This window comes from Setaria viridis, chromosome 8 (assembly GCF_005286985.2).
Source record: "Setaria viridis chromosome 8, Setaria_viridis_v4.0, whole genome shotgun sequence".
Taxonomy (NCBI): domain Eukaryota; kingdom Viridiplantae; phylum Streptophyta; class Magnoliopsida; order Poales; family Poaceae; genus Setaria; species Setaria viridis.
The window spans coordinates 35168983-35192052 of record NC_048270.2 but is presented as its reverse complement, the minus strand read 5'-3'; the positions used below and the strand labels follow the sequence as shown (position 1 = coordinate 35192052).

At 42.1% G+C, this 23070-nt stretch overlaps 3 protein-coding genes and 1 long non-coding RNA gene across 12 annotated transcripts; 2 read left to right on the top strand and 2 right to left on the bottom strand.

Annotated features, from left to right (window-relative positions):
• Nucleotides 1-372: 372 nt before the first annotated feature.
• LOC117866356 (probable serine/threonine-protein kinase PBL25) lies at nt 373-10846 on the bottom strand. Of its 7 annotated transcripts, none has more exons than XM_072290363.1 (14): nt 10631-10845; nt 9772-9926; nt 9426-9681; nt 8791-8860; nt 8579-8699; nt 7340-7540; nt 7214-7266; nt 5048-5204; nt 4691-4943; nt 3989-4196; nt 3731-3854; nt 2442-2463; nt 2164-2350; nt 373-1020 (listed from the first exon to the last, which is right to left on the bottom strand). In XM_072290363.1, the coding sequence occupies exons 2-13, from the start codon at nt 9922-9924 to the stop codon at nt 2280-2282; spliced, it is 1689 nt and encodes a 562-aa protein (XP_072146464.1). In that variant the 5' UTR covers nt 9925-9926; nt 10631-10845; the 3' UTR covers nt 373-1020; nt 2164-2279. The 7 variants fall into 7 exon arrangements, with proteins under 7 accessions (XP_072146464.1, XP_072146463.1, XP_034606445.1 ...); XM_072290362.1 differs by lacking the exon at nt 2442-2463 and adding an exon at nt 10491-10503 and having other exon boundaries at nt 10631-10844; XM_034750554.2 differs by lacking the exon at nt 2442-2463 and having other exon boundaries at nt 10631-10843.
• LOC140220298 (disease resistance protein Pik-2-like) lies at nt 949-2157 on the top strand. Its single transcript, XM_072290319.1, has 2 exons — nt 949-1510; nt 2093-2157. Exons 1-2 carry the CDS (start codon nt 949-951, stop codon nt 2155-2157), a joined length of 627 nt encoding a protein of 208 aa, XP_072146420.1.
• A 4441-nt stretch (nt 10847-15287) lies between the features above and the next one.
• LOC117833105 (disease resistance protein RGA5) lies at nt 15288-19476 on the top strand. Of its 2 annotated transcripts, XM_034712493.2 has the most exons (4): nt 15289-15579; nt 15759-16571; nt 16738-18689; nt 18875-19476. In XM_034712493.2, exons 2-4 carry the CDS (start codon nt 15769-15771, stop codon nt 18901-18903), a joined length of 2784 nt encoding a protein of 927 aa, XP_034568384.1. In that variant the 5' UTR covers nt 15289-15579; nt 15759-15768; the 3' UTR covers nt 18904-19476. The 2 variants fall into 2 exon arrangements, with proteins under 2 accessions (XP_072151803.1, XP_034568384.1); XM_072295702.1 differs by having other exon boundaries at nt 15288-16571.
• A 708-nt stretch (nt 19477-20184) lies between these two features.
• Nucleotides 20185-23052, bottom strand: LOC140223646 (uncharacterized). 2 transcript variants are annotated; one of them, XR_011899011.1, is made up of 3 exons: nt 22217-23014; nt 21127-21466; nt 20185-20461 (listed from the first exon to the last, which is right to left on the bottom strand). It is a non-coding gene; the product is annotated as an uncharacterized lncRNA (long non-coding RNA). The 2 variants fall into 2 exon arrangements; XR_011899010.1 differs by lacking the exon at nt 20185-20461 and having other exon boundaries at nt 20892-21466; nt 22217-23052.
• Between the last annotated feature and the right edge of the window lie 18 nt (nt 23053-23070).

The following is a 23070-nucleotide window of genomic DNA, read 5'->3' as shown; positions in this document are numbered from 1 at the left end:
GCTTGTTTGTTCCAATGCCTGGTAGGAAGTAAGTTGTTCAGATTTATAGGAACTTTGAAGTTGCTAAGCAAAAGAAGCTATACTGTCGTGATTTTCACCTTGATCATCTTGTGAATCAGTCAGTGAATAAATAGGCATAGTATTTGTTTGTTTAAGGCCCTTTTCTTCTTTTATCTACCTAGTCTCTGCTAACAAATGGCAGTGGTGCTTGTAATTTCAAATCACTACATTTACTTAAGGACTGTTTTCAACTTTTGATCCTTATGTATTCCTAGCCTGCTAAAGCTGACCTTTTATTCTGTCACTACAAACTCACTGCAGAGTAAGTTGTAAGATAGACAAAATAGTATAAGGTGATTGCAATCAAGTCAGTAAGTATGCATTTGGAGCGTGCATTCCATTATTTGAAGTATGCATTTGGATTTAGCTCTGTTAATAAATTTTCTACTTTTCCAAAAAAAATATTGTTGTCCATGTTTGTGCAACCGATCTAATCCAGTAGAACTTTTCAAGGCGACCCAGCTGATGTGAAAAAGGATACTGTGCGTGTGAATAAAAGAGAAGAAGCTAGAACACATGGCACAAAAGTCTTATCGGGTGGAGATCGATAGCCTGGTTCCACAAGGTTTCCCACTGGACTAGACGGATGCAGAAGCCGACGTGATCGTCCACTGTGAAGGTCGCCCATGAAATAGGAAGATGAACACAAGCAGTTGTCGAGTGAAGTGTGGCGAGGACCCTCAAGTCTTTGGTGCGATTTCGTCAAAGCCCAAAAGTCCACACTTGTGAAGTAGACAAACTTTGACCTGAAGCCGTTGTTTGATTTTTATACCCTTCTAGCTCTCTGTCGATTTTCAACTGTGCCTTTCCATCCCATCGGGCTATTCGTCGTCCGGCAAGGCAGCTCCAGTAACCAGCAGCGGCTTTTTGCAACCAGTGAACAGATCCATGGAGGTTGTGATAGGGGCACTGCCGAGCATCATCGCCAAGCTCAGAGATCTCCTCATTGGGGAGTTCAATCTGCAAAAATGGGAGAAGGGGGAGATCAGGTTTCTACAAACTGAGCACGAGAGCATGCAAGGTGCCCTAGAGAAGCACTCAAGTACACCATCAGACAAGCATGACATGGACAAGATTTGGGCAAGGGATTATTTGAGAGATCTGTCCTACGACATCGAGGACAGTATCGACACATTCATGGTGCACGGCAAGGGCAGTGAACTTTCCTGGCCACATAGCTTCAAGGAGCTCATTGGCAGGAGCAATTGTTTATTGTCACAGTTTCAGGTTCGCCGTAAGATCGCTACTGAAATCAGAGATATAAAGAGGTGTGTCATCGAGGTGGGCAAGCGGCGTTATAGGTATAAGATCAACAATGATGTTGCCAAGCCTGTGACACTTGTTCCTCGTTTATTAGCTCGGTACGACAAGGTGACAAAGCTTGTTGGCATTGACAAGGCAGGAGATGATGTAATCAACATTCTGATGGAAGGGGCGAACAATGATACATGTATTTTTAATATTAACAATGATAGAAATAGATAACTTATAACTATATTTTATTGTACTTTGGGATGCTTTTTTATAATGATACATGTAATTCATTTTGATACTGATTTAGAAGTTATTGTAGGTTATTTTAATAATGTCAAATATGCGTAATTTAGATGCAAGTTTCATGAGTTACTTAGTTTATCTTGCATAATGGCATACATGGGTAATTTAGATTAGATTATGGGTTCGTTTAGCATACTTTTCATGAATGGCAGAGGTGAGTTTCATAGAAAAACATAACAGATCTGATGGTTGTGATGATTAGAGTCTATGGTATCGATGGCTGGATGTTTGTGAGAATCTCTATGACTTATCCAGTGTCTTGTGAGAATTAGTAATAATAGTTTAAGAGCTCCAATTATTAATAGTAAGATGCGTTGGTGCCACCTCGATTGGTTGAAATGTCATGTTGACACTAAATTTGCATCGTCAGGGAACATCATTTTGTGGCTGTATGCGCTACGGAGTGAGCTCGAGGTCGTGATTGTGAAGAAAAAGTAATCTTCTGTATCACTGTTCTGCTCAATTGAGCGTGCAGTCCCCTTATTTGAGACAGAGAGGGGACAGATGGACTATAAGGCCATCTACTCGCTGCATACGTGATCTTACCTGATCAAATATATCAATCTTCATTATCCAATTTGCTGAGCTCCGTGACTATATCCCACGCAAAGGGTCTTCTGTTTGGGTCTTTGTGCAAACAGCTTTGCGCCAATTCGAGGCATTTAGCCACTTGGTGTCCCGATGGCGTACATTTTGATGATCCTTTCCACCTTTGTTCCCATCGTTGAAGTACCTGCCATTTCGATAAGATGATTTAGAATAATAATACGAAAGTTTGATGGATCGAATGGTTAATGGGTTAACGGTTGACGTGGACATCCTACCTGCGCTGGGAATGCACCGGCTCTAAAATGGGGAGATTAGTCAACATTTTCCTGGTTAAAATTGATTAAAGAGTAAAATACACGTGCGGTTCCTAAACTTGTCATGGGATCTCATTCAAGTCTTTGAACTCTCAATACATTTTTAGGTACCTGAACTAATCTCAAGATGTCATCCGGGTCCATAAATTCTCATCACACATTTTCACATCTGCTACTTGTTCTAGGGTATCATCCAAGTCACTAAACTCTCAAAATACTTTTAAGATCCCTGAATTCATGACTAATTTAAACTGCAGGGACTAGGATGATGAGGAATACTCATGTTTTCGTGCTTGATCTTGTTTGTTCATGTTATTCATGCCTCCCCTCCCTGCTATCCTCCCCCAATAAAATGTCAAGCAATATTTGTTATCGTCAGCGTAAGGTGGTTGCGAAGGCAGCAAGCGATGAGGAAGCACCGCCATCAGCGATGGGTGATAACTTTTGAGATTTGAAAATGTATTTTGAGAGTTTAGAAAACTGCATGACACCCGAGGACAAGTTTGGAACATAAATATGAATTTTGAGAGTTCAGGGATCTGGATGACACCTTAAGACAACTTTGGGGGACCGAAGACCCAAAAATGTATTTTAAGAGTTTAGGGACCTGAATGACACCTCAGGACAAGTTCAGGACCGCCCATGTATTTTACTCTTGATTAAAACACACAGCTACAAAATTGTTTGAAGTTTTTTAAACCTTAGTTCACCAAAGATTGCTATGCTTTTCATACAGAGGGACCAACAATTTTCCACTATCACTAATATCTTTCCAATCAGTTTTACCAAATTACTATAATCTAATTGCCAATAAACATGTGTGCGATGGCAGTTTCCTGCAGCCGCTGAAACACACGAGTGGGCTGATGCGACAGATCCATTAGGGAAACTAGAGAAGGTACATGTCACAACCATTCGAAGATCAGAAAATATCTACATATGAGTATTGTGTTATAATATATGAGCCATCGAGATAGAGAAATAAGCATTTCAGTAGCTGCAAGCCCCATACTTATCAATGAAATTTTAAATAATTATCTCTCTTCTAATTACTAGCCCGTGCATGAGCATAGGTTGATGGATTGGCTTTTGTAAGGTTTTTTGTGCAAAAATCAGACACCCTTACCTACATCAACCTGCAATAGATTCATGTACGTGCTCCAGAATCCAGATAGCTAGAAACATGTTAATGTGTAGAAAAAAACGTTACCATGATTTAAGAAAAAAGGAACAAGACAAATCACACTTACATTTGTAATACTAGGCTTCTTCTTACTTCCAGTCACCAACTCTATGATTATGATACCCACACTATAAATGTCTGCCTTACGTGACGCTACGCCTTCAAACATGCTCTCCGGAGCGGAATATCCTCTGCACGAAAAAAAATTATGTGCCATTCCAAATATGAAAATTTCATGTAACATAAAGGAAATGGAAGATATGTAACGACAGAGAGAATATCCTAGTCACATAAAGATTGAAGAATTTCTAAATGTGTAGCTTACAGCCGCGGTAGACGTTGATTACTCATAATTATGAGCTCCGGTATACCAAAACCTGTAATCTTTGGAACCATGTGAACATCCAGTAGGATACTTGCAGGTTTGAGATCCATGTGAATAATATCCTTTTCCTTGTGAAGGTAGCACAAACCCTCACAGATTCCCTTAATTATTTGATAACGCATATGCCATTCAAGTCCGCTTAATTCATCTGCAGCAGTAAAATTCAGTTAACCCCCTACCGAAAGGATTTAGGGGGGGGGGGGGGGGTTATTATTCCCCACTAATTAGGGATTAACGAACAAAGCCTAAGAGTGGTCTGTATGTATGTACCAAATGGTGGGGCATTTTGATTCTTCAATCTATCACTTCTACTTAATCAACAGTGAAATAAAAGGGTGAACTGGTGAAAAGGGAGGTTATGGAATGAAACAAGTAAAATGATCATATGAAAATGAAATTCCACAATTAAGTAAATGCAGCTAATTTTGCCTTATTAGCATACCAGAAAGGTCAAGTTGTGTGTTGCAGTTTGCTGTGACATGATGTTTTATGTCGTGTCTTCTTCTACTTGTTCAAATTTCTATAGGCTGTGTATCTTAGCTTTGTAGAGGTCAAGATGTGGTCTTAGAATGATTGTATCACCTTGATGTAATCATATATGATTAATAAAGACTCCCTTATCTAGATTGTAAAAAATCATACCAGAAAGATGTTTGCTAAGGTTTCCTTTGCTTAAATGCTCAAAACAGAGCAATCTTTCCCGTTTCTCAGCAGTGATAACTTTCCCATCTATTACTACATTTTTTTCTTCTGTTGCATAAGAACAATAGCCTAGAAACCGTATTATATTTTGGTGTTGAGCCATCATCATTTTTCCAATCTGCCGATGAAACATCCCATCGTTAATACTGACACTCTGAGGAAGCCTGGTTACAACAACGATACGGAAGATGCCCTGTTTAACTTCATGTGTTAGCATGGCATTGAGCATAGAGTTCAGCTTTGCTGTGAGGAAACTTGCCGGAGACTAGGAGAGTTCAACAAAATGTTATATTTTACCTTGAAATGTTCTCCGAGTTCATTACGACCAATCCTTCGCTCAGTAGAGAAGTTTCCAGTGATTGACTGTAAAAGTGGATATGACAAAATACTTGGCTCCTCGCTTCCCTCAAGTATACGCTCCAGGACATTAAGATCCTCATACATCTTGGTAAATCTAAGTGAACAATGTGTTTCAAAATTAGGGCACAATGAAAATTTTGGTTGCTTCCTGCATAGAGCAAAAACTAGCCAGTACAACTCTCATATTAAATCACCCTTTTACTCAACTAATTCCTTAAAACCCTCAAAAGTTAGTTGGTTTTTCAGTTTGTTTCCATAACTCAATATCGTCCATTGGCACCCTGTAAGTACTGGATTTTTCAAAATCAATCCTCATAAGTCATCCTAGTGCTTTATTTATTTATTTATTGTCTGTTTATGGGATGACCTTGTTGTATGGTTTTGGAAACATAAATTTATGATGCAATTAATGCACTATTTATTTATGCACCTAGGGCATCTCCAATGTATAGAACCACCCCCCGCCAAAACCATGTTCCTTCGATGGGACCTACAAGGATTTGATGTCAATATTGGCACCATTGTATAAAACCAGGCAATTCCTCACGTAACATTAAAAAAGTTTGCAATTCCATATCTACCACTGAAGAACATGATGTGCCTCTCCTACCATCGGTTCAACTTTTTTTTTCCCCTCAGTACCATTGCCGTCTAATTTGGGAGGACTGAGAGGTAACAGTGCGCGGAAATGCCTATTTTATCCTCTGGTTACTGTTTCCCCTTTCTCTGCTGGACTGCCCCATCCAAGCGTGCGGCTCCTCGCTGCACCCTCGCATCGTCCACGCCGTGCAGCGCCACAGCCCGCCCTCTTGCTGCCCCTTCGCGTCGTCCACACCGTGCGTCCGCGTAGCCCGTCCTCTTGCTACGCCCCCGCGTCATCCGTGGCGCTCTGTCCATCCCCTTGCTCTGCAGCGGGTTGCGCATCACTGGGATGGCATCCGCCATGCGCCGGAAGTCCTGGGGCCAAGGCCATAGATCTTCTTCACTCTGAAACCAAGAATGGTGCGCTGAACACACACTGCCGGTTCTATGTCGCGGCCGAGGATGGCGTTTGCGAGGCCAAGAAGATCGAGAGTGGTCATCGGGTGCGTGCTGCCCTGGGAGCATGGACAGCATCTGCTGTCAACCACCACGCCAGCCACCTGACGAGCTTCATGGTGCCCTTGCATAGGAGGGACTCGTGCTGGAGCGAGCAAGGGCCAGGAGCCCAGAACCAAGCGGCAACGCCCCGTGAGGCTAGGCCAGCGTCCGCCCTCCATGCTGCCACGGTCCGCTGCAATCTGGCCGCACCATCGGCCACTGGACAAATTGGGTTAATGAAATCACGTGAAAGAGAAGAGGGAGGCAAAAGCCAAAATGAAAAAGAAAAGAAAACGGATGGGACCGTCCTGTAAGTAGGGGTATTGAAGTCATTTCTGCAAGTAACTGGCATCTAACAGAGACTTTAACACCAAAACTAGACGGTAATGGCGCTGAGGTTAAAAAAAAAAAGGTTGAACCGATGGTATGACAGGCGCATAAAGATTTTCAGTGGTAGATATGGAATTGCAAACTTTTTTAATGGTCTGAGGAATTGCCTCTTGAATCTACAAACAGGACCCACACCCCTCACTCCACTCTTTCTCTCTCATCCTCTATTCTATTGCTTAAAACCCAGTTCTATAGATAGAACCACGTTCGATATAGAAACAGCCCTGCAATGTAAAGAAACTAGGATACATAGCTTCATTTATTCCATAGAACCAGCTAAGATACACCCATTGGAGAGGCCCTACGTTGCACATTATCCTATCATGCAAATAGAAATTTGTACTGATTCAACATGCAACCATCATTTGTATGGGATTTTAGCTAGACCAGACCATTAAGTTTCCAATACAATTTATGGAATCATCAATTGGTGGAGCATTAACTTGCTCTTATATTACCTGATTCTTGTAAGAAAATGCAAAAAAAGGGAATCAGGCTCGTGCAAATTAAACAAATATTCGAGCAAACTTATGCTCTGGTGAATTCATAATTTCTTATATTAAGTAGGGGATGCTTAAGATCATTAAAACAATCTTATAGTTCATTCAGTTCAGAAAACTAGCATTTGTGTACCTAGAATATTCGTGAAGAGTTTGTGTGGGCAGTGCCCGGAATCTTTTCACAACCTGAAAGTCATAATGTATAAGAGATCATCACAAAAAGATGAACCTCACTGATTGTTGTCTTGAACGATCATACCTGGTGTAATGAAGACTTTGGATCATTTCTGGGCTCATTAACATCTGGAAGAACCTTATGAACCATGGTTTCTGTTTTATTCAGCTTAAGAATTATGTCAGCGATAGTAGGTCTCTTAGATGGATCATATGCTGCACAAATTTGTGCTATTTCAATGCATATCTTCATTTGTTGGCACTCTACATGTAATGATTCATGCCACTGGAAATTCAATATATTGTAAGGAAGACAGCATGTATATATTGAAAAAATGAAAAGTAACACTCAATATATGTCACTACAAATGTTTGATGGCTCTTAAAGATTAAATATTTTACACCTGATTAATAAATAACTTAATGGTAATACTATTTCCATTTAAAGAATTGCCACCTTAGAATGTGCAACCAAACTGTATTAGCTTTAACTGCCATATATGGAGCAATATTAGAAGTTCAGAATAATGGTAAATTTGAGATAAAAGATATTTCCCCATGTATAGTTGCACAAGTCAGAATGACCATTTGACCAACATCTTCTAACTTTTGCCAGCACATCATTTGCTGCCTGTCCAATCTATGCAAGATAAGAGTACCTGTTGTTCAATCTTCAAGATCCTCATACCTCTGTAGTCAGTATTGGGTTATGGCTAGAATAAGCCCCTCTTCACGTTTCTCAACTACAAAACTTTGTTTGCTACTGTTTCTGAACTTTTAGGTGCTGTGATCTGAGGTCTAATATTAAATGTGGGGTCTAGTCATCTCCATATGAGGCCTGAAGTTTGCTGCAAGCACAGACTAATTTTTTTTCAGAAGAGGAAGATAGTTCAGTATGTAAAAATCACTTCCTCAGGGTTTATAATTCTCAAACCATGTATGTAGGACAGTACATTACAGAGATGCCTGTTTACCAGCATTCATTTTGGCAGATTAGTATTGCTCGAGTTCACCTTCTTTTGGTGGCTCTTTCCTAGGAACAATACTTAAACTAGAGGCAAACCGTGAAAGATAAGGCTTTTTTGTTCTATCTGGTCATACACAAGTTGGCAAAACACTGACTAATATTATGCAAGGAATCCAAACAAGAGGAGATGGATCAGCATATTGGGGTGTGGCAATTGCCCCCCGTCTTTCGGGTTCCTTTTCTTAACTTTTGAAGCAAAGCCTTTGGGGTGTCTCTCCCCTTGAATTGAATGAAAGTATATCAATCGGTAAGGCATAAGTCAAAAAGGTATGAGAAAGGTAGGAAAATTATTCTCACATTTTCAGCAATACTCTCGTTACTCCCTATCAACAGCCTTGTCATGATAATGCCCAAACTGAATATATCTGACTTGAAAGATATTTTTTGTTTATCTATGAATTCTGGTGCGATATATCCCCTGCAGGAAATAAAATGGTTTGAAGCATCACTGCATGATTCACAGATTTGGTTTCAAGAAAGACAATGAGGTCTCGATAAGATGAGCTTACGGTGTTCCACGCAAGTTGGTAGTGAATATTGTGGACTGGTTTTCATCAATGCACCTTGACAGACCAAAATCTGTAATTTTTGGCTCCATGTGAGCACCCAGTAGCACATTTGCAGGTTTGAGATCCAAATGATTACTGCGACTTTGGTGAAGATAATGCAAACCCTGACAAATTCCCTTAATTATTTTATAACGAATACTTCATTCATATCCATCAATGTTTTCTGTAGAAGTGAACAAAGGAGCACTCAAATTATTAATGTGCCACTGTTCATAGTGAATTTTCACAAACAAAAGGAGCAAACCGTAAATGAAGCTTTCATATTCAAACTATTTGGATGGCAAACACTATACACTTCTCACAGTGGATGTTAAGAGCATTGAACTCCAGGAGTTGTTGAAACTTATTATCCCAAGTATATTATCTGAGTTGAGCACATGCCTCAAAATTTTTAAAACTATTCCAAAGGGCAGGAATTAATACACGGCAGTAGCTAGTGCAAATTTCTGGGCATGATAAAGTTTTTGAAAGTTAGCCACTTCTCACTTGTCACACAGTCAGGTGAATGGAAACTGATATCATGAGGTACTTGTTTTGTGAGTTGATATGGAGAGTATAATATTGCAAATTTATACCTTGAAGATAATGGTGAAGACTTCCATTTGGTACATACTCAAAGCAGAGTAATCTTTGCGGCACCTCAACGATCCTCTCTTCACCATCTACTTCCATCAGATATCCTTGTGTATCTGCACAATAGCCTATATATTTTACAATATTTTTGTGCTTTACCCTCTTTAAACAAGCAACTTCGTCCAAAAATTGCTTATCAGTAAAACTCTCTGATATGAAAAGCTTCTTCACAGCAACCATCCCTCTTCCAAGATCTCCCTGTTTAACATAACATGCAAGGCAAGTATAGCACTGTTTAACCTCCCTGTTTAACATAATATGCAAGGCAAACAAGATCCAGTAGCATACCAGGTAAACCACTCCAAACCCACCATCACCGATAACTTGGGCAAAGTTTTTTGTAATTAATTTTATCACTGCATATGGTATCTTGATGGGTTCTGCATTCAAATCGCTAAGTATGCGCTCCAGGTCTTCAACTCCACTTTCTTCATCACCCATTTCTGTAAGTCACAAAATACTGTCAATGAGAACCAATGTAATTTTTCCTTTCCAGACAATGTGTAAATTTCACTCACTCTGTTGAAGAACACATAACTTTTCAGATAAGAAATGGTCACCATGATTAGTAATATATTAGTCAAAGCACCTCTTGTAAGAAGTATGATAATTATTATTTTCAACAGATCAATGTAGATGCATATTTGTGTACGAAGTTAAGGAAATTTGACCACAAAATACTTGCAAGTGGAGGGAGCATTGGTTATCAAAGGTGCATAATGCACCCTTGGTTCTAATAATCTTTAAAACTGAAAAGTTCAGCTGTCAAGGCGGATAAAATGGGCTTGTTACTGGTTATATTTACAATGTCTGATTGTCTCGAACAGACTGATTCTAAAAAATATTTCGCCTTTGGAACAAATGATTTCCTATGAAAACTAGAAGGATTATATTGCTACCTATACAACTAAGGCCATTTACATTTTGGATGTTGCTACATATGTTAGATAGAACAAGGGATTCAACAATAATCCTGATACAAAAGTACGAATTCGTATTTATTTCACCTGTATTGTAGACCTCCAATTGGAGTAACGGAGCGTAGCAAAAAGAAGAGCGTTATTAACAGGGGATTCAAAATAAATGTAGAAAGGATTTATCGATTCAATAGGATTCGACAAACAGTTGAGCTTCTAAAAGCACTAACCTGGAAGTCCTGAAGGGATGCTAGCAGCAGCTCCCAATACAACCAAGTTGAAGTCCGCAAGAATAGATGGGTTTCCACCCACTAACCCGCGGAGGTAGAGGGAGACTGCCTGCAGCGCGTGGGGAACGGGGAGTTCTCTAATTTCTCAAGATGCCTTCTGGCCTGTTTCTTTTTTAGTCTGCATCCTATCACATCGACCCGACGTGGACCGGATGCGCATGTGCCATGACTCTGTGGGAAGGAAGAAAATACCCCCTCCGTCTATTGGAGGGTCATTTCGATTTTTGACAGGTCAAACTATTTTTTTATGATAAAAATTATAGAGAAGATTATAAAAATTTATGGTTGAGCAATCACAAACTGTTTATAAGGATTACAAACTATTGAAACTTCAAAGTATGCAACAAATTTCAAGCAGTACATGTTCACAAAAATCATATACTTGCAAGTGTTAAAAAATAATTCTTCTGTTCAGACACCATATTTACATTTACAAATTAAATCCAACAAAATAAATGTAGAACAATAAATGTAGTGCATGTATTTCTCGGTCTACTAGGCAGGAAATCCTGGCTGCATAATGAATGACTCAGTCAGTAATCCATCTCCATCTCCATCTCGGCCCTAAGATGGATCGTTGAGAAGTTTAGTCCATGTCACATCAACTTTTTAGAGACTAATTAAGAAGATTAAATATGAGTTAATTATCAAACTTATACACAAATGGAGGCTAATTCGCGAGACGAATCTATTAAGCAAGCACATATTTACTGTAGCATCATATTATAAAATCATGAACTAATTAGATTTAATAGAATCATCTTGCGAATTAGGCTCCATCTGTGCAATTAATTTTATAATTTATCTATATTTAACACTCTTAATTAATATCTAAATATTCGATATAACATGGACTAAACTTTATTCCGAACCAAACGGGGATTACGAGTAACGCGTAGCCCGTGCAGCGCGGCGTGGAGGGCATGAGCCGGCGGTAGCAGGGAGGAGCAACCGAGGGAGGCCGGGTCCGGCCGCGCATTAATTAATAATTATTTGAAATAGTGCAATGAAAAAATAATATATGAATAAATATATATTTCAATAAATATAAACATTTATCAATGAATAATAAAAATTGTATAAAAATGTTTTTATGAATAAATAGATAAACCAGAGTAGTTAGGAATAAAATTAATATTACATATATTTATTATTAAATTTAATGACATTGGTCACTAAAATTAGAGATAAATTTTAAATAGTTTTATGGGTACAATATTAGTATAATAAAATTAATATAATTAACTATTATTTATAAAGATAAATTTTGAATTGTTTTAATGATATACTGGTATTATTAATATTTAATTATTAATATTTAAAGTAACATCATTTATCATTAGTTGTAGAGGTAACTAATAGTTTGGGATATGGATAGTGTCAGATATTTTCGAATGTGAATGTGAAATTAGATAGAAAAATTAAAAAAAATAAATTTGAATATATTTATTTTAGTACCCATTAAATTCGGATCGAATACGAATATCCATAATTCGGTTCGAATATGAATATCCATATTTATAATTCATCCCATTTCCACGTTTCGCGACAGTGACGTCTCAGCCAAAAGTCAAGTTGATACGGTGGGGAACGGGAAAGGCATTCATGATGGTCCTTGTCGGGCGTGCCGGGTTTGATGGGCGAGCCAGCCTGGCCGATGCGGTTTTAAATTGGGAATTCAATTGTTTACTTGAATACCGGCCGAAAAACCAGGGCCGGGCTCTCCTTTCTTTAAACAAACCGATGCGCCCATATCTCTCCTCTCTCTCTCTCGCATCGCATCACCTCATAAATGGGGGTCACCGCACCGGACCACAGGTCAGCGGAGGAGGGTCGGTCGGGTGCCGGAGGCGCGGGCGGCCGTGGGAACCCGCGCTGGCCCCTGCGCCTGTGCTCGTGCATGGGCGCGTGGCCATACAGGGGGTGCGTGCCGCTTCCTGTCCGCGGCTGCTTGCCTGCATGCTGGTGCCAACTTTTTTGGGAAGTAAACTCGGTGCGTAACCACGGGAATTCTGGGCTGCGTAGGACCGGAGTACACTCGGTCCTCTCGATTGAAAAAAAAAAACAGGGCAGCAGAAACGGCTTTTGCACGGGCCACGATCCGGCTGCCGCTGCCTGCGCACGGCTTCCTGCCGCTGCGGTATCAGTTTAGGCCTGTTTTCTTCCACCTTGCTAAACTTTAGATGCTAAAAGTTGCTAAACTTTAGCAAAACTGTTTGGATACTCTTGCTAAAAGGCATTTAATGAGCTGTAAAAGGACCTATCTACCCTTATTAAAGGTGCGCAGGAGTAGGGAGACAAGCAATAAATGAGAGGTATATGTTGTCCAGCCCACCTTTTAGCAAGTTTTAGCAACCAAAAACTTGCTAAAGTGCTAAACTTTAGCAACTCAACTTTAGCAAGTTTTAGCAAGAGTGTTTTGCAGTTTAGCAGCTCAAAAGTTTTAGCAAGTTTTAGATGCTAAAGTTTAGCAAGGTGGAAGAAAACAGATCCTTAGTCCAGATCCTATTTACCACCCTTCGGCTTCCATGGCGGCCTCTACGGTGGCCAATGGCTGTGCATCTGACACGGGAGAACTTCCTTTGGTGGAAAACACAGGCTGTGCCTCTGCTCCATGCCTCATGAAGTTCATTATTTTTAGCGGATTAATTACTGTGCTTCGGCTTCCTTTTGGGAAGTCCATAATTTGACAATGTGTTGCTACAGTAAATATTTGCTAATGATGAATTAATTAGGCTTAATAGATTCGGCTCGCCGTTTAGCCTCCACTTATGTAATTGGTTTTGTAAATAGTCTATATTTAATACTCCTAATTAGGTCCTGTTTGGCATGACTCCAACTCCGGGTGGAGCTGCTCCACTCCAGAACTCCACATGGAGCCAGCTCCGCTCCAAAACTCCAGAACAAAAATGGGGTGTTTGGCTAGATGGGTGCTCTCAGCTCCAAAAAAGATCGATTTCAGTATGGATTGTCATTGTTGCCCCCCAATTAAGGCCCCACTTGTCATCCTCTCTATCCTATCTTCTTCTTCCCCTTTTTCTACTGCACTGTGCCGCACACGGGAGACCCTCCACGGGCGGCGGGGTGGGCGGCGACGGGCGCGGTGGGCGGCGACGGACGGTGACGGGCGACGGGGCGTCGCCAGGCGGCGCGGCCGTCCGGCCACAGGGGTGGCGACGGCCGGGGCTCTGGCAGCGAGTGGGGCTCGGGAGAATAGACGGGCAGCGGGCGGCGACGGGCGACGGGCAATAGGCGGCGACGGACGTCCCACAAAAGTTTGTAAAAATATTTCCGCTTGCGACCAACCTGGCCCAATGCGACCAATCCAGCGGACGGAGCGCATGCATGAGGAATAGTTTGGCGCTAGACACGGTGCATAGAATCAGCGATCCAATGCTCTTTCTACTACCTCTCTCATCTATTATTGCCTCTACCTTTCCCCCGCATCTGCACCCCATCGACTGGGGTCTTGTTTACTTGCCAATTTGAAAGTGGTAAAATTGACATTCTGCCATAAATGCGACACTGTAGTATTTCGTTTGTATTTGTGAAATACCAGGGGAAAGCCTATGTAGATGTTGAGGTAAACCATGAGAATCTCGATATCTGGAGACTCATTATTGGTGCTTCTTCATTTCCATGCCTGGTGCCAGCAGCGAGCAGGAGGTGGAGGAAGCGGAGGCTGCGGTGAGGAATGAAATGGCAATGCATCACAATCATCCTAGTCTCGAGATACACTGATGAAGATAAAAGGTGCTCCAAGCTCCAGCTGTGCTTTCTTGCTTCTCTTTCTTCTAACCTTAATTTCCTCTGCTCCTTTCTCAGTTGCAGAGGATGGACTGGAGAACAGATTTTGTAGTCCGGAGTCAAGACAGCTTGCCACATTCGCAGATAAAATGCTTGCCGATGAACAGTGATATTTAATGAATGTAATTTTCATAAATCCTTCCTCGTTCTGCCAGTACATTTCCTCAATAGTCATGCAACTGGTGTTCATGTTTAATTCACTGATTTGACCAAGGACATGGTGTAACATGGCACATCCTATTGGTGCGTAGGTCCTGTTGTTCAGGATGTGGTTGTCGTTATTTTTTTTTTTTGCCGAAAGTGTACCATCATCGTGGATTATTACAAATGTGACAACTTGCATAACCTCCGTATGTAAATGATGCTATCACATTCTTTCTTCCTGCAACCTGTCGGTTAAACTGTAACTGCTGTGTTAAATTTCTGGTACATACCATTGGATCCCGATGAGAGTTAGTAATGTTTGCATTGCTAGATAAAATTATTATAATACTTGAATTATAGGATTAGCTATGAACTTGTGCAGAGGTTTGAGTAAATTGTACCCAAAACAATGCAGTGGGGCAGAGGCCATAATCCTGCATTCTTGCTCAGCTTTTACCATGATTGACTTTGTGGACTAGATTTACATGCATGACGACGATTATGCACCTTTGCTGCTTACGGTGATATCTTCCTATCCAGCTTTCTTTTTTCTTGCTGACATCAGCGCTGTGGCGTAGCGGTGGCGGAATTATATCTTGTACAGTGGACCTGCAATCAGCAGTGCGGTCGGCCGGCCAATCGCTAACGGAGAGGAATATTTGAGAGGATTACAGGAATGCGCACCAACCTTGACCTCGATCCTCGAGCGGATGGAGCGCATCAGCGCGTGGGGAATAGTTTAGCGCGTGGGGCCCAGGACACAGTGCTGGGAATCACAGGGATCCAATGCTCTTTCTCGTCAATTATTGCCTTCACCTTCCCCCTGCATCTGCATCCCATCGACCTCTGCTTTGCTCTTCCAAGGCGGCCGAGCAAGCTTGAATCAAGCAACCTCTCGGTCCGGCGACGAGCGGCTGGCGGCGCCATCCAGCAAACCAGTGAGTCCTAGCTGTCGCACTCTTGTTCTTCAATCTTCTTCATGCCCATCCATTCCCAGTAGGCAACAGCTACAGCCTACGAAAAGGCAGGGCGAGCACCCCCATACGAAGGAGCCCAAGCGGTCATCCACAAAGAGGTTCTCTCCATCTGAAATAAGCTGTTCATTGGTCTTGCCCAGGGACAAATCCATGGAGATCGTGGTGGGGGCACTGCCGAGCCTCGTGCACAAGCTCGGTGAGCTGCTAGTTGGCGAGTACAATCTGCAAAAGGAGGTGAAAGGAGGGATCATCTTCCTCCAAGCTGAGCTCGAGAGCATGCAAGGTGCCCTCGAGAAGATCTCGAGGACACCAGCAGACAAGATTGACGACCAGGACAAGATCTGGGCTAGGAAAGTGAGAGAGATGTCCTACGATATAGAGGACAACATTGACAAATATATCGTGCAGTGCAAGGGGAGGAAGACGGTCGAACAGCATAGCTTCAAGGAAGCCATTGATAGGACCCTCAAATGGTTCAGGCAGCCTAAGATTCGTCGTAAGATTGCTACAGAAATCAGAGAGATCAAGAGCCGTGTCATCGAGGTGCACGAGCGGCGTGAGAGGTACAAGATCGATGATGTCGTTAAGCCTGCTGCTGTTGATCCTCGTTTGTTGGCTCAGTACAAGAAGGCAACAGAGCTCGTTGGCATTGATGAGGCAAGGGATGAGGTGATTAACATTCTGGTGGAAGGGGATGGTGTGTCCAGCCAGCATGGCAAGGTAATTTCCATAGTTGGATTTGGTGGCCTGGGAAAGACGACTCTTGCTAAAGTGGTGTATGAAAAGATCAAGGGAAAATTCGATTGCTGGGCTTTTGTTCCTGTGTCTCAAAATCCTGACATGAGGGAATTCTTCAAGAGGTTGCTCTATGAACTTGGAAAGAACGTCAATGATCAAACATTGGATGAGAGGCAACTCATCGATCAAACCAGAAAACTCCTTCAGACGAAGAGGTATGAAGAAATCGCACAACATTTACACTCCGTCAATTTCACAATACTACTATAGTATAATCGTCATGCACAAAGGGTACATTGGCACTAACTCAAAACGTAAGTGCAGGTACCCTAACTAGATTAGTTTGCTTATTATGATAAGACTTTTGTATTATATGTGCAGGTACTGCATTGTTATTGATGACATATGGAGTGTCTCGATTTGGGATACGATTAGATGTGTTTTGCCCGATGATGTTGGTGGATACATAATTATCACAACCACTCGTGTTTTAAAGGTAGCCGAACAAGTTGGTGGTGCCTACACGATGAAACCCCTTTGTCTTGAGAGCTCCCGAAAACTACTGTATGGAAGAATATTTGGCAATGGGAGCAAAGACAACAATGAAGACATAGTAAAATGTCCTGACGATGAGTTGGCCGAAGTATCTGACAGAATACTGAAGAAATGTGCTGGTGTGCCATTAGCTATAGTTACGATGGCTAGTTTGCTAGCTTGCAAAGCAAGAAATAAAATGGAGTGGTACGAGGTGTACAATTCTGTTGGTACTGGTCTAGAAAACAATCTAGATGTGAAGAATATGAGAAAGATTTTGTCATTTAGCTATTATGAGCTACCATGCTATTTAAGGGCTTGCTTGTTATACTTTAGCATGTTTCCTGAAGATTATGAAATTGACAAGGATCGTTTGATAAGGATGTGGATAGGTGAAGGTTTTATCCAATGTGAAAAAGCAGGGAAGAGCCTATTTGAACTTGGAGAGAGTTACTTCAATGAGCTTATAAACAGAAGCATGATCCAACCAATTTATGATAGTCTTCATGATATGATATCAGGATGTCGTGTACATGATATGGTGCTTGATCTTATCCGTTCCTTGTCAAGCGAAGAAAACTTTGTTACTGTACTAAGTAATATGGGAGGCACATATCTGTCAAATACGATTAGGAGGTTGTCCCTTCAGAATGGCCAGGAAAATCTTGTGATGGCTCAAGCTACATGGAGCTTGCAACATGCAAGGTCAATTGTTGTCTTTCCAGCTGCTACTTCTCTAGTGCTGCCTCTTGCCTGCTGTCGAGTTTTACGTGTTCTGGATTTAAAGGGCTGCAATCTTTCCCAAGCTAATAGTAGCCTGAAGTACCTTGGGAATCTGCATCACTTGAGGTACTTGGGACTATATGGCACATGTATTTCTCAGCTCCCGGAAGAAATAGGAAACCTGCAGCTTCTACAGACATTGGATGTAAGCAATAATAAAATTTCCAGGTTGCCTTCGAGTGTTGTCCTGCTAAGAAAGTTGATGTACCTCTGGATTGACGTGTCTACAACAGTGCCAAACGGAATTGGAAACCTGACATGCCTTGAACAGCTGTTACGGTTACACATTGATGACTCCAACAGAAACATTATAGAAGAGTTGGGCCAGCTAACTGAACTGAGGCAGCTGTCCATTGATTTGGACGAGTGGAACGACAAGCTGTCGGAGTGCCTATGTAAGCTACAAAAGATTCAGGTCCTATATATCACGGGCAATCCTGATCAACGTAGCATCGGCGGATTGAATGTCTGGGTCGCCCCTCGAAATCTCTGCAGACTGAGTACAATACACATTTGTTGGTTTTCAATACTTCCAGCCTGGGTGAATCCATCGCTTCTTCTGGATCTCACCTCCCTATTTATCGCCGTGAGGGAGCTACATCAGGCCGATCTCGAAATCCTCGGGAGGTTTCCAGCTCTCCGCTTTCTATCTCTGGAGGTGGACAATAAGAACCTTGGTATCCTTGCGAGATTCGTTGTTGGTGCTGGTGCGTTCCCGTGCCTTGTAAATTGTTTCTTCTGTCGATTTGTGTGGCCAGTGGTATTTCAGCAGGGAGCTATGCCAAGGCTCAGAGAGCTTATATTCTTTCGGTTTTATCTGCGGGAGGCAAGAGGAATTGCCTGCAATGACGGTAGTCTCGACTTGGGCCTGGGAAACCTGCCATCGCTACAGTTTGTCCATGCTCGCCTGCGATGTGATGGTGCTGGCAAGGAGGAGGCAGAGCAAGCCAAGGCTGCGCTGACGCATGAAGCTGAAATGCATCCCAATCATCCCCGTCATGATATCAATATTACAGGTGCGCCAGCTCCTGATTGTTATTCCTTACTTGTCTCCTTCCCCCTTTCTTCTAAACTGTATTTGCGTTTATTCCTCTGTTTGAGATGGTGGGATCTCCGGGTGATCTTTCACCACGCCTTTCTTCTAGCCCCTTTGCCTCAATTCTTCTAATCTTCCTTTGGTATATTTCGGTCTGATATACAGATAGCAGCTACTCTTCAGATGACGACTAATATAAGACTTTACGCCGGAAGGTGAAGCTGGAGCAGAGCAGATGACAAAGTCCCTCTGTTTCGCCACGCATGCAGAGGTTAAACTGCTCGGCCATGAGCTTTACCAGACACCCTCAGACTCAGAGCATGCGTCTGAGACTGAGAGCTTTGATCGTTTCTGCTGTGCATCAACCAATATGGCATTTCGTTGCGAGAGTGTAGGATGACATTATCAGTGGATATGATTGTAATCCCTGAGTAACTTCCCCCTCTGTACTCATAATACTGTTTACTTTACTCATTGAAAAGGGACTGAGTTGTCTCCTGCGCCCCTGATCTCTGTACTCAGGGCCTTGGCTGTTCATTTTGATGAATTTTTTTAGATTAAGGGATGGAAGATAAAAACAATGTATTTTTGGGTTAATGTTGCAGCTTGTGACCGTAATCATCTTGTGAGCCGTAAGCATGGACGGCAGTATGTAATCTCTTGTGAGCCGTAAGCATGGATATTGTTGCGGAGTCTGTATTCATTGTGAGCCGTAAACATTTTAATATTTGGGATTTGAATGATACTCCAGGACTAGTTCTGTGTTCTGAAGTTGCATTTTAAGAGTTTTAAGAACCTTGATGGCACCTCGGAACATATTTTACTCTCTTACTTGACCAAGTTCTTCCTTCTCGTAATTTATTTCATTTTTAAGCGCCAATTTCTGTGCGTTAGAATTAGGAATTAATTGAAAAATGCAAAGGCAATATTGACATCGTTTTTCCTGGATCCACATTGAGAGGAAAAATGAGAATGTACTGCAACCATATTGCAACCGTCTACCATCTCTGGACTGCCATGCCTGCCGCAGATTGGCCCGCATCAACATGTCCACGCTTCGTACAAAGACCGTCTATTTTTATTAAAACAAAAGTGCTGTTTTCTGTCATCAGCTGGTAGCTGTAGGTGCCGCAGGCCATCCCACAGACTACGACCTCTCCCTTTGCCGAAGAGTGTATTGTTTAGGAGTATTAGTAGTAAGAGGGAGGGAGTTTTCTGCGCCGCGAAGTGTGTGTGCAACTGGCAGCTGGTGATAACCCTTGCAAAATATAGTTAACTAGAAACCTGGCGCGCCTTTGGCGTGCTCGTAGGACCCGTGATTTTGTTGGCGCTATTGCAGAGCGTATGTTCCATTCCCACTATTATTTTTGATCGTTGCACACCATTTTTGATTGGTGTAATACATAATCATGACCATAGCTTTACTTCATGACTGTTTGTTAGAAGTCTGTTTTCCAAAGATCTAGTGTAGCGTCTGGCATTTTAACATGTGAACTGGAGGTGGAGGAGGTACATCAAGAACATATGGTCTACACTTTGTGCACTAAAGCACATCAGAAGTCTGTTTTCCAAAGATCTAGTGTCGATTAAACAACTTCTACCATATATACACCGAAAGAAACAGAAGTTAGTTAGAATGTGCCATATCCACATTTTCGAATGAAGGCGTAGATCAGCAAATATTCCATTGAACTTGACAAAAAAAGATTGCTCCTTCATGTGGCAGTTACCTCTCTTAGCGGCTTTGTATGCCTACATAAACAATAAAAGGAGTATTGCTAGTAAGAAATACTTGATCCAGATTGAAACTACAGGCTATTCCAATTGGATCATCAATTGCGATAACTGATAAGGAGTGCCTTTTATGTTGCACCTTTCTAAGTGAATTTGAAGTTGCCAAAACATTTGCCTAGTAGAGTCTAACATTGTTATTCCAGAAAAAAAGAGCAAATGATGTTTTTGCTAAGAAAACTCTTCTCTTTTTCTTAACAAATGACTTGGACTGATATCTCAAAATAGATAAGTATAAAAAGATCGTGCTTGCTTGTACCGAAAAGGGATGTATGGTTCAAAAGTAAACAGTGGGTGGTTTACTAATCAATGTGGCATACAACAATTAGCACAACTACAGAGATTTGCATAATACAACTATACGATGCTACAATTCTGAACATCTTAAGCGTACATATATTTATCTTGCACTGATGCATTTTCTTGAGCACTTTAAAAAGCAGTTGACATCAAGGAAGCCCTCACAGCAATAATTTACACAGGATTAGCTATGAACTTGTGCAGAGGTTTAAGTGGGACAGAGGCCATAATCCTGCATTCCTGCTCAGCTTTTACCATGATTGACTTTGTGGACTAGATTTACATGCATGACGACTATTATGTACTATACGGGTATTTATTAGCACCTTTGCGCTGTGGCGCAGGGGTGGCGGAATTATATCTTGTATAGTGGACCTGCAATCAGCGTCTTGGTCTCGCTTGGATCTCTCATCACTCGAGTGTTTGCCTCTTTTTAAATAATGGGAAAAGTTCCAACTTCAAAACCCTCAGGAGAGAGGCATCAGACCGCGATCTATATTTGACATTATTAACTAATAAGCAGAGTGAAAAACTCTCCATAGAATGAAAAAAATTCATAGCTCTAAACTCTAAAGACCGGCGAGCCTTGACGAGCAGCTCCTTTTCGATCGTCAGTGCGCTCCAACAGTACCGAGAATAGAAGCCAATATGTCACCTGAATAGCTCCTGCAAACAAGTTTTTATGTACCATTATTAAACACAGTATCGTTCCTTGTGAGCCACATTTCTCCTAGCTAGATTGTCTTTGTCTTTTGTAAGTATCACTCCCCCTTTCAAATACCACATAAATATTTTTATTTTGAGAGGAATCTTCGTATGTTAAATTTCTTGCGTAACTTTAACTCCGTTATTGACTAGGTGCCTATATATATGGAGTTCACCATGAAAACTCCATTGTTATGTAGATTCCACCTAAATATATCCGCACCCTCATTTAGGTTAATATTTGCTATTCTCGTGACAAGTTTATACTACTCAATTAACTTATCCCAACTAAACTTTCTCCTAAATGAAACATTAATTGGGTTGATACCAAACACTTCCGCCACAATTTTCGCACTACATTGAGTTTTAATACCTGTCACATCGGATGTTTGGATACTAATTAGGAGTATTAAATATAGTCTAATGATAAAACTAATTGCACAGATGGAGTCTAATTCGCGGGATGAATCTATTAAGCCTAATTAATCCATGATTTGACAATACGGTGCTACAATAACCATTTGCTAATGATGGATTAATTAGACTTAATAGATTCGTCTCGCGAATTAGTATAGGGCTTCTGCTAGTTTTATAATTAGCTAATGTTTAATCCTTCTAATTAGCGTCCGAATATCCAATGTGACTCTCCTAAAGTTTAGTACCTCGTATCCAAACACCCCCTAACTCCTCTCAGTAGACTAGGGTATTTACCTGTCACTGTAGAAAAGCAACTCTTGCTGTTGCTCACCTTGTGAACACTGGTGAACACTGTCAGAGCATTTACAGACGGTGAACACTGGTCAGTAACTACAAGCAGGATTGGCGTGTGATTGGCACCAGCAATGGGGCCGTTAGAGAAAGCCGGAGAGAAAACGTCGCTTAAGCTGGCCAGAGCCGCTACGCGTCTTTCCACATGCGAGCGGGCCCCACCATGTGCGTCTCGTCCTGCTTCTCTCACGCACCCTCTTGAACTGTCGCAGGGGCTGGCGTTGGCCGCCGGCACGGTGGAGACGGGCGCGGCCGGAGGGGCGGGCCTCGGCTGCCGGCGAGCTCGTGTACGGATCGGCCGACGGCGTGCGTGCCGGCGGGCGCGGGCAAGGGAGCTCGCCGCCGGCAAGCGCGCGGGTGGCGAGGCCGTCGGGCGCGGGCGGCCTAGCTCACCGCCGCCGGCGAGCGCGCGGGTGGTGCGGCCGCCCGAGCCCGGGCGTGGGGAGCTCGCCGCGGGTGGCTGCGGCTGGCCGGCGTCGAGGCCTCGCCGGCCAGGAGCTGTGGCGGCCACAGAGAGCTTTTGATGAGAGAGATGTGATTAAAAATATTGAACCTTTTGCTTTTATCGAGCTGCGGGGAGGCGGGCGGAGGACGCCGTCAGCAGCGCGGTCGGCCGGCCATTGCGGGTGCCCCAATCGCTAACGGAGAGGAATATTTCGGGCCTGTTTGGATACACACTCGTAATCTTTAGGACTTCACTTTTAGTTCACTTTTAGGACATGTGCATCCAAACATATGTCATAAAAGTGCATTCATAATGTTTATGAGTGCTCTTTTCATTAGGAGGATCAAACCAT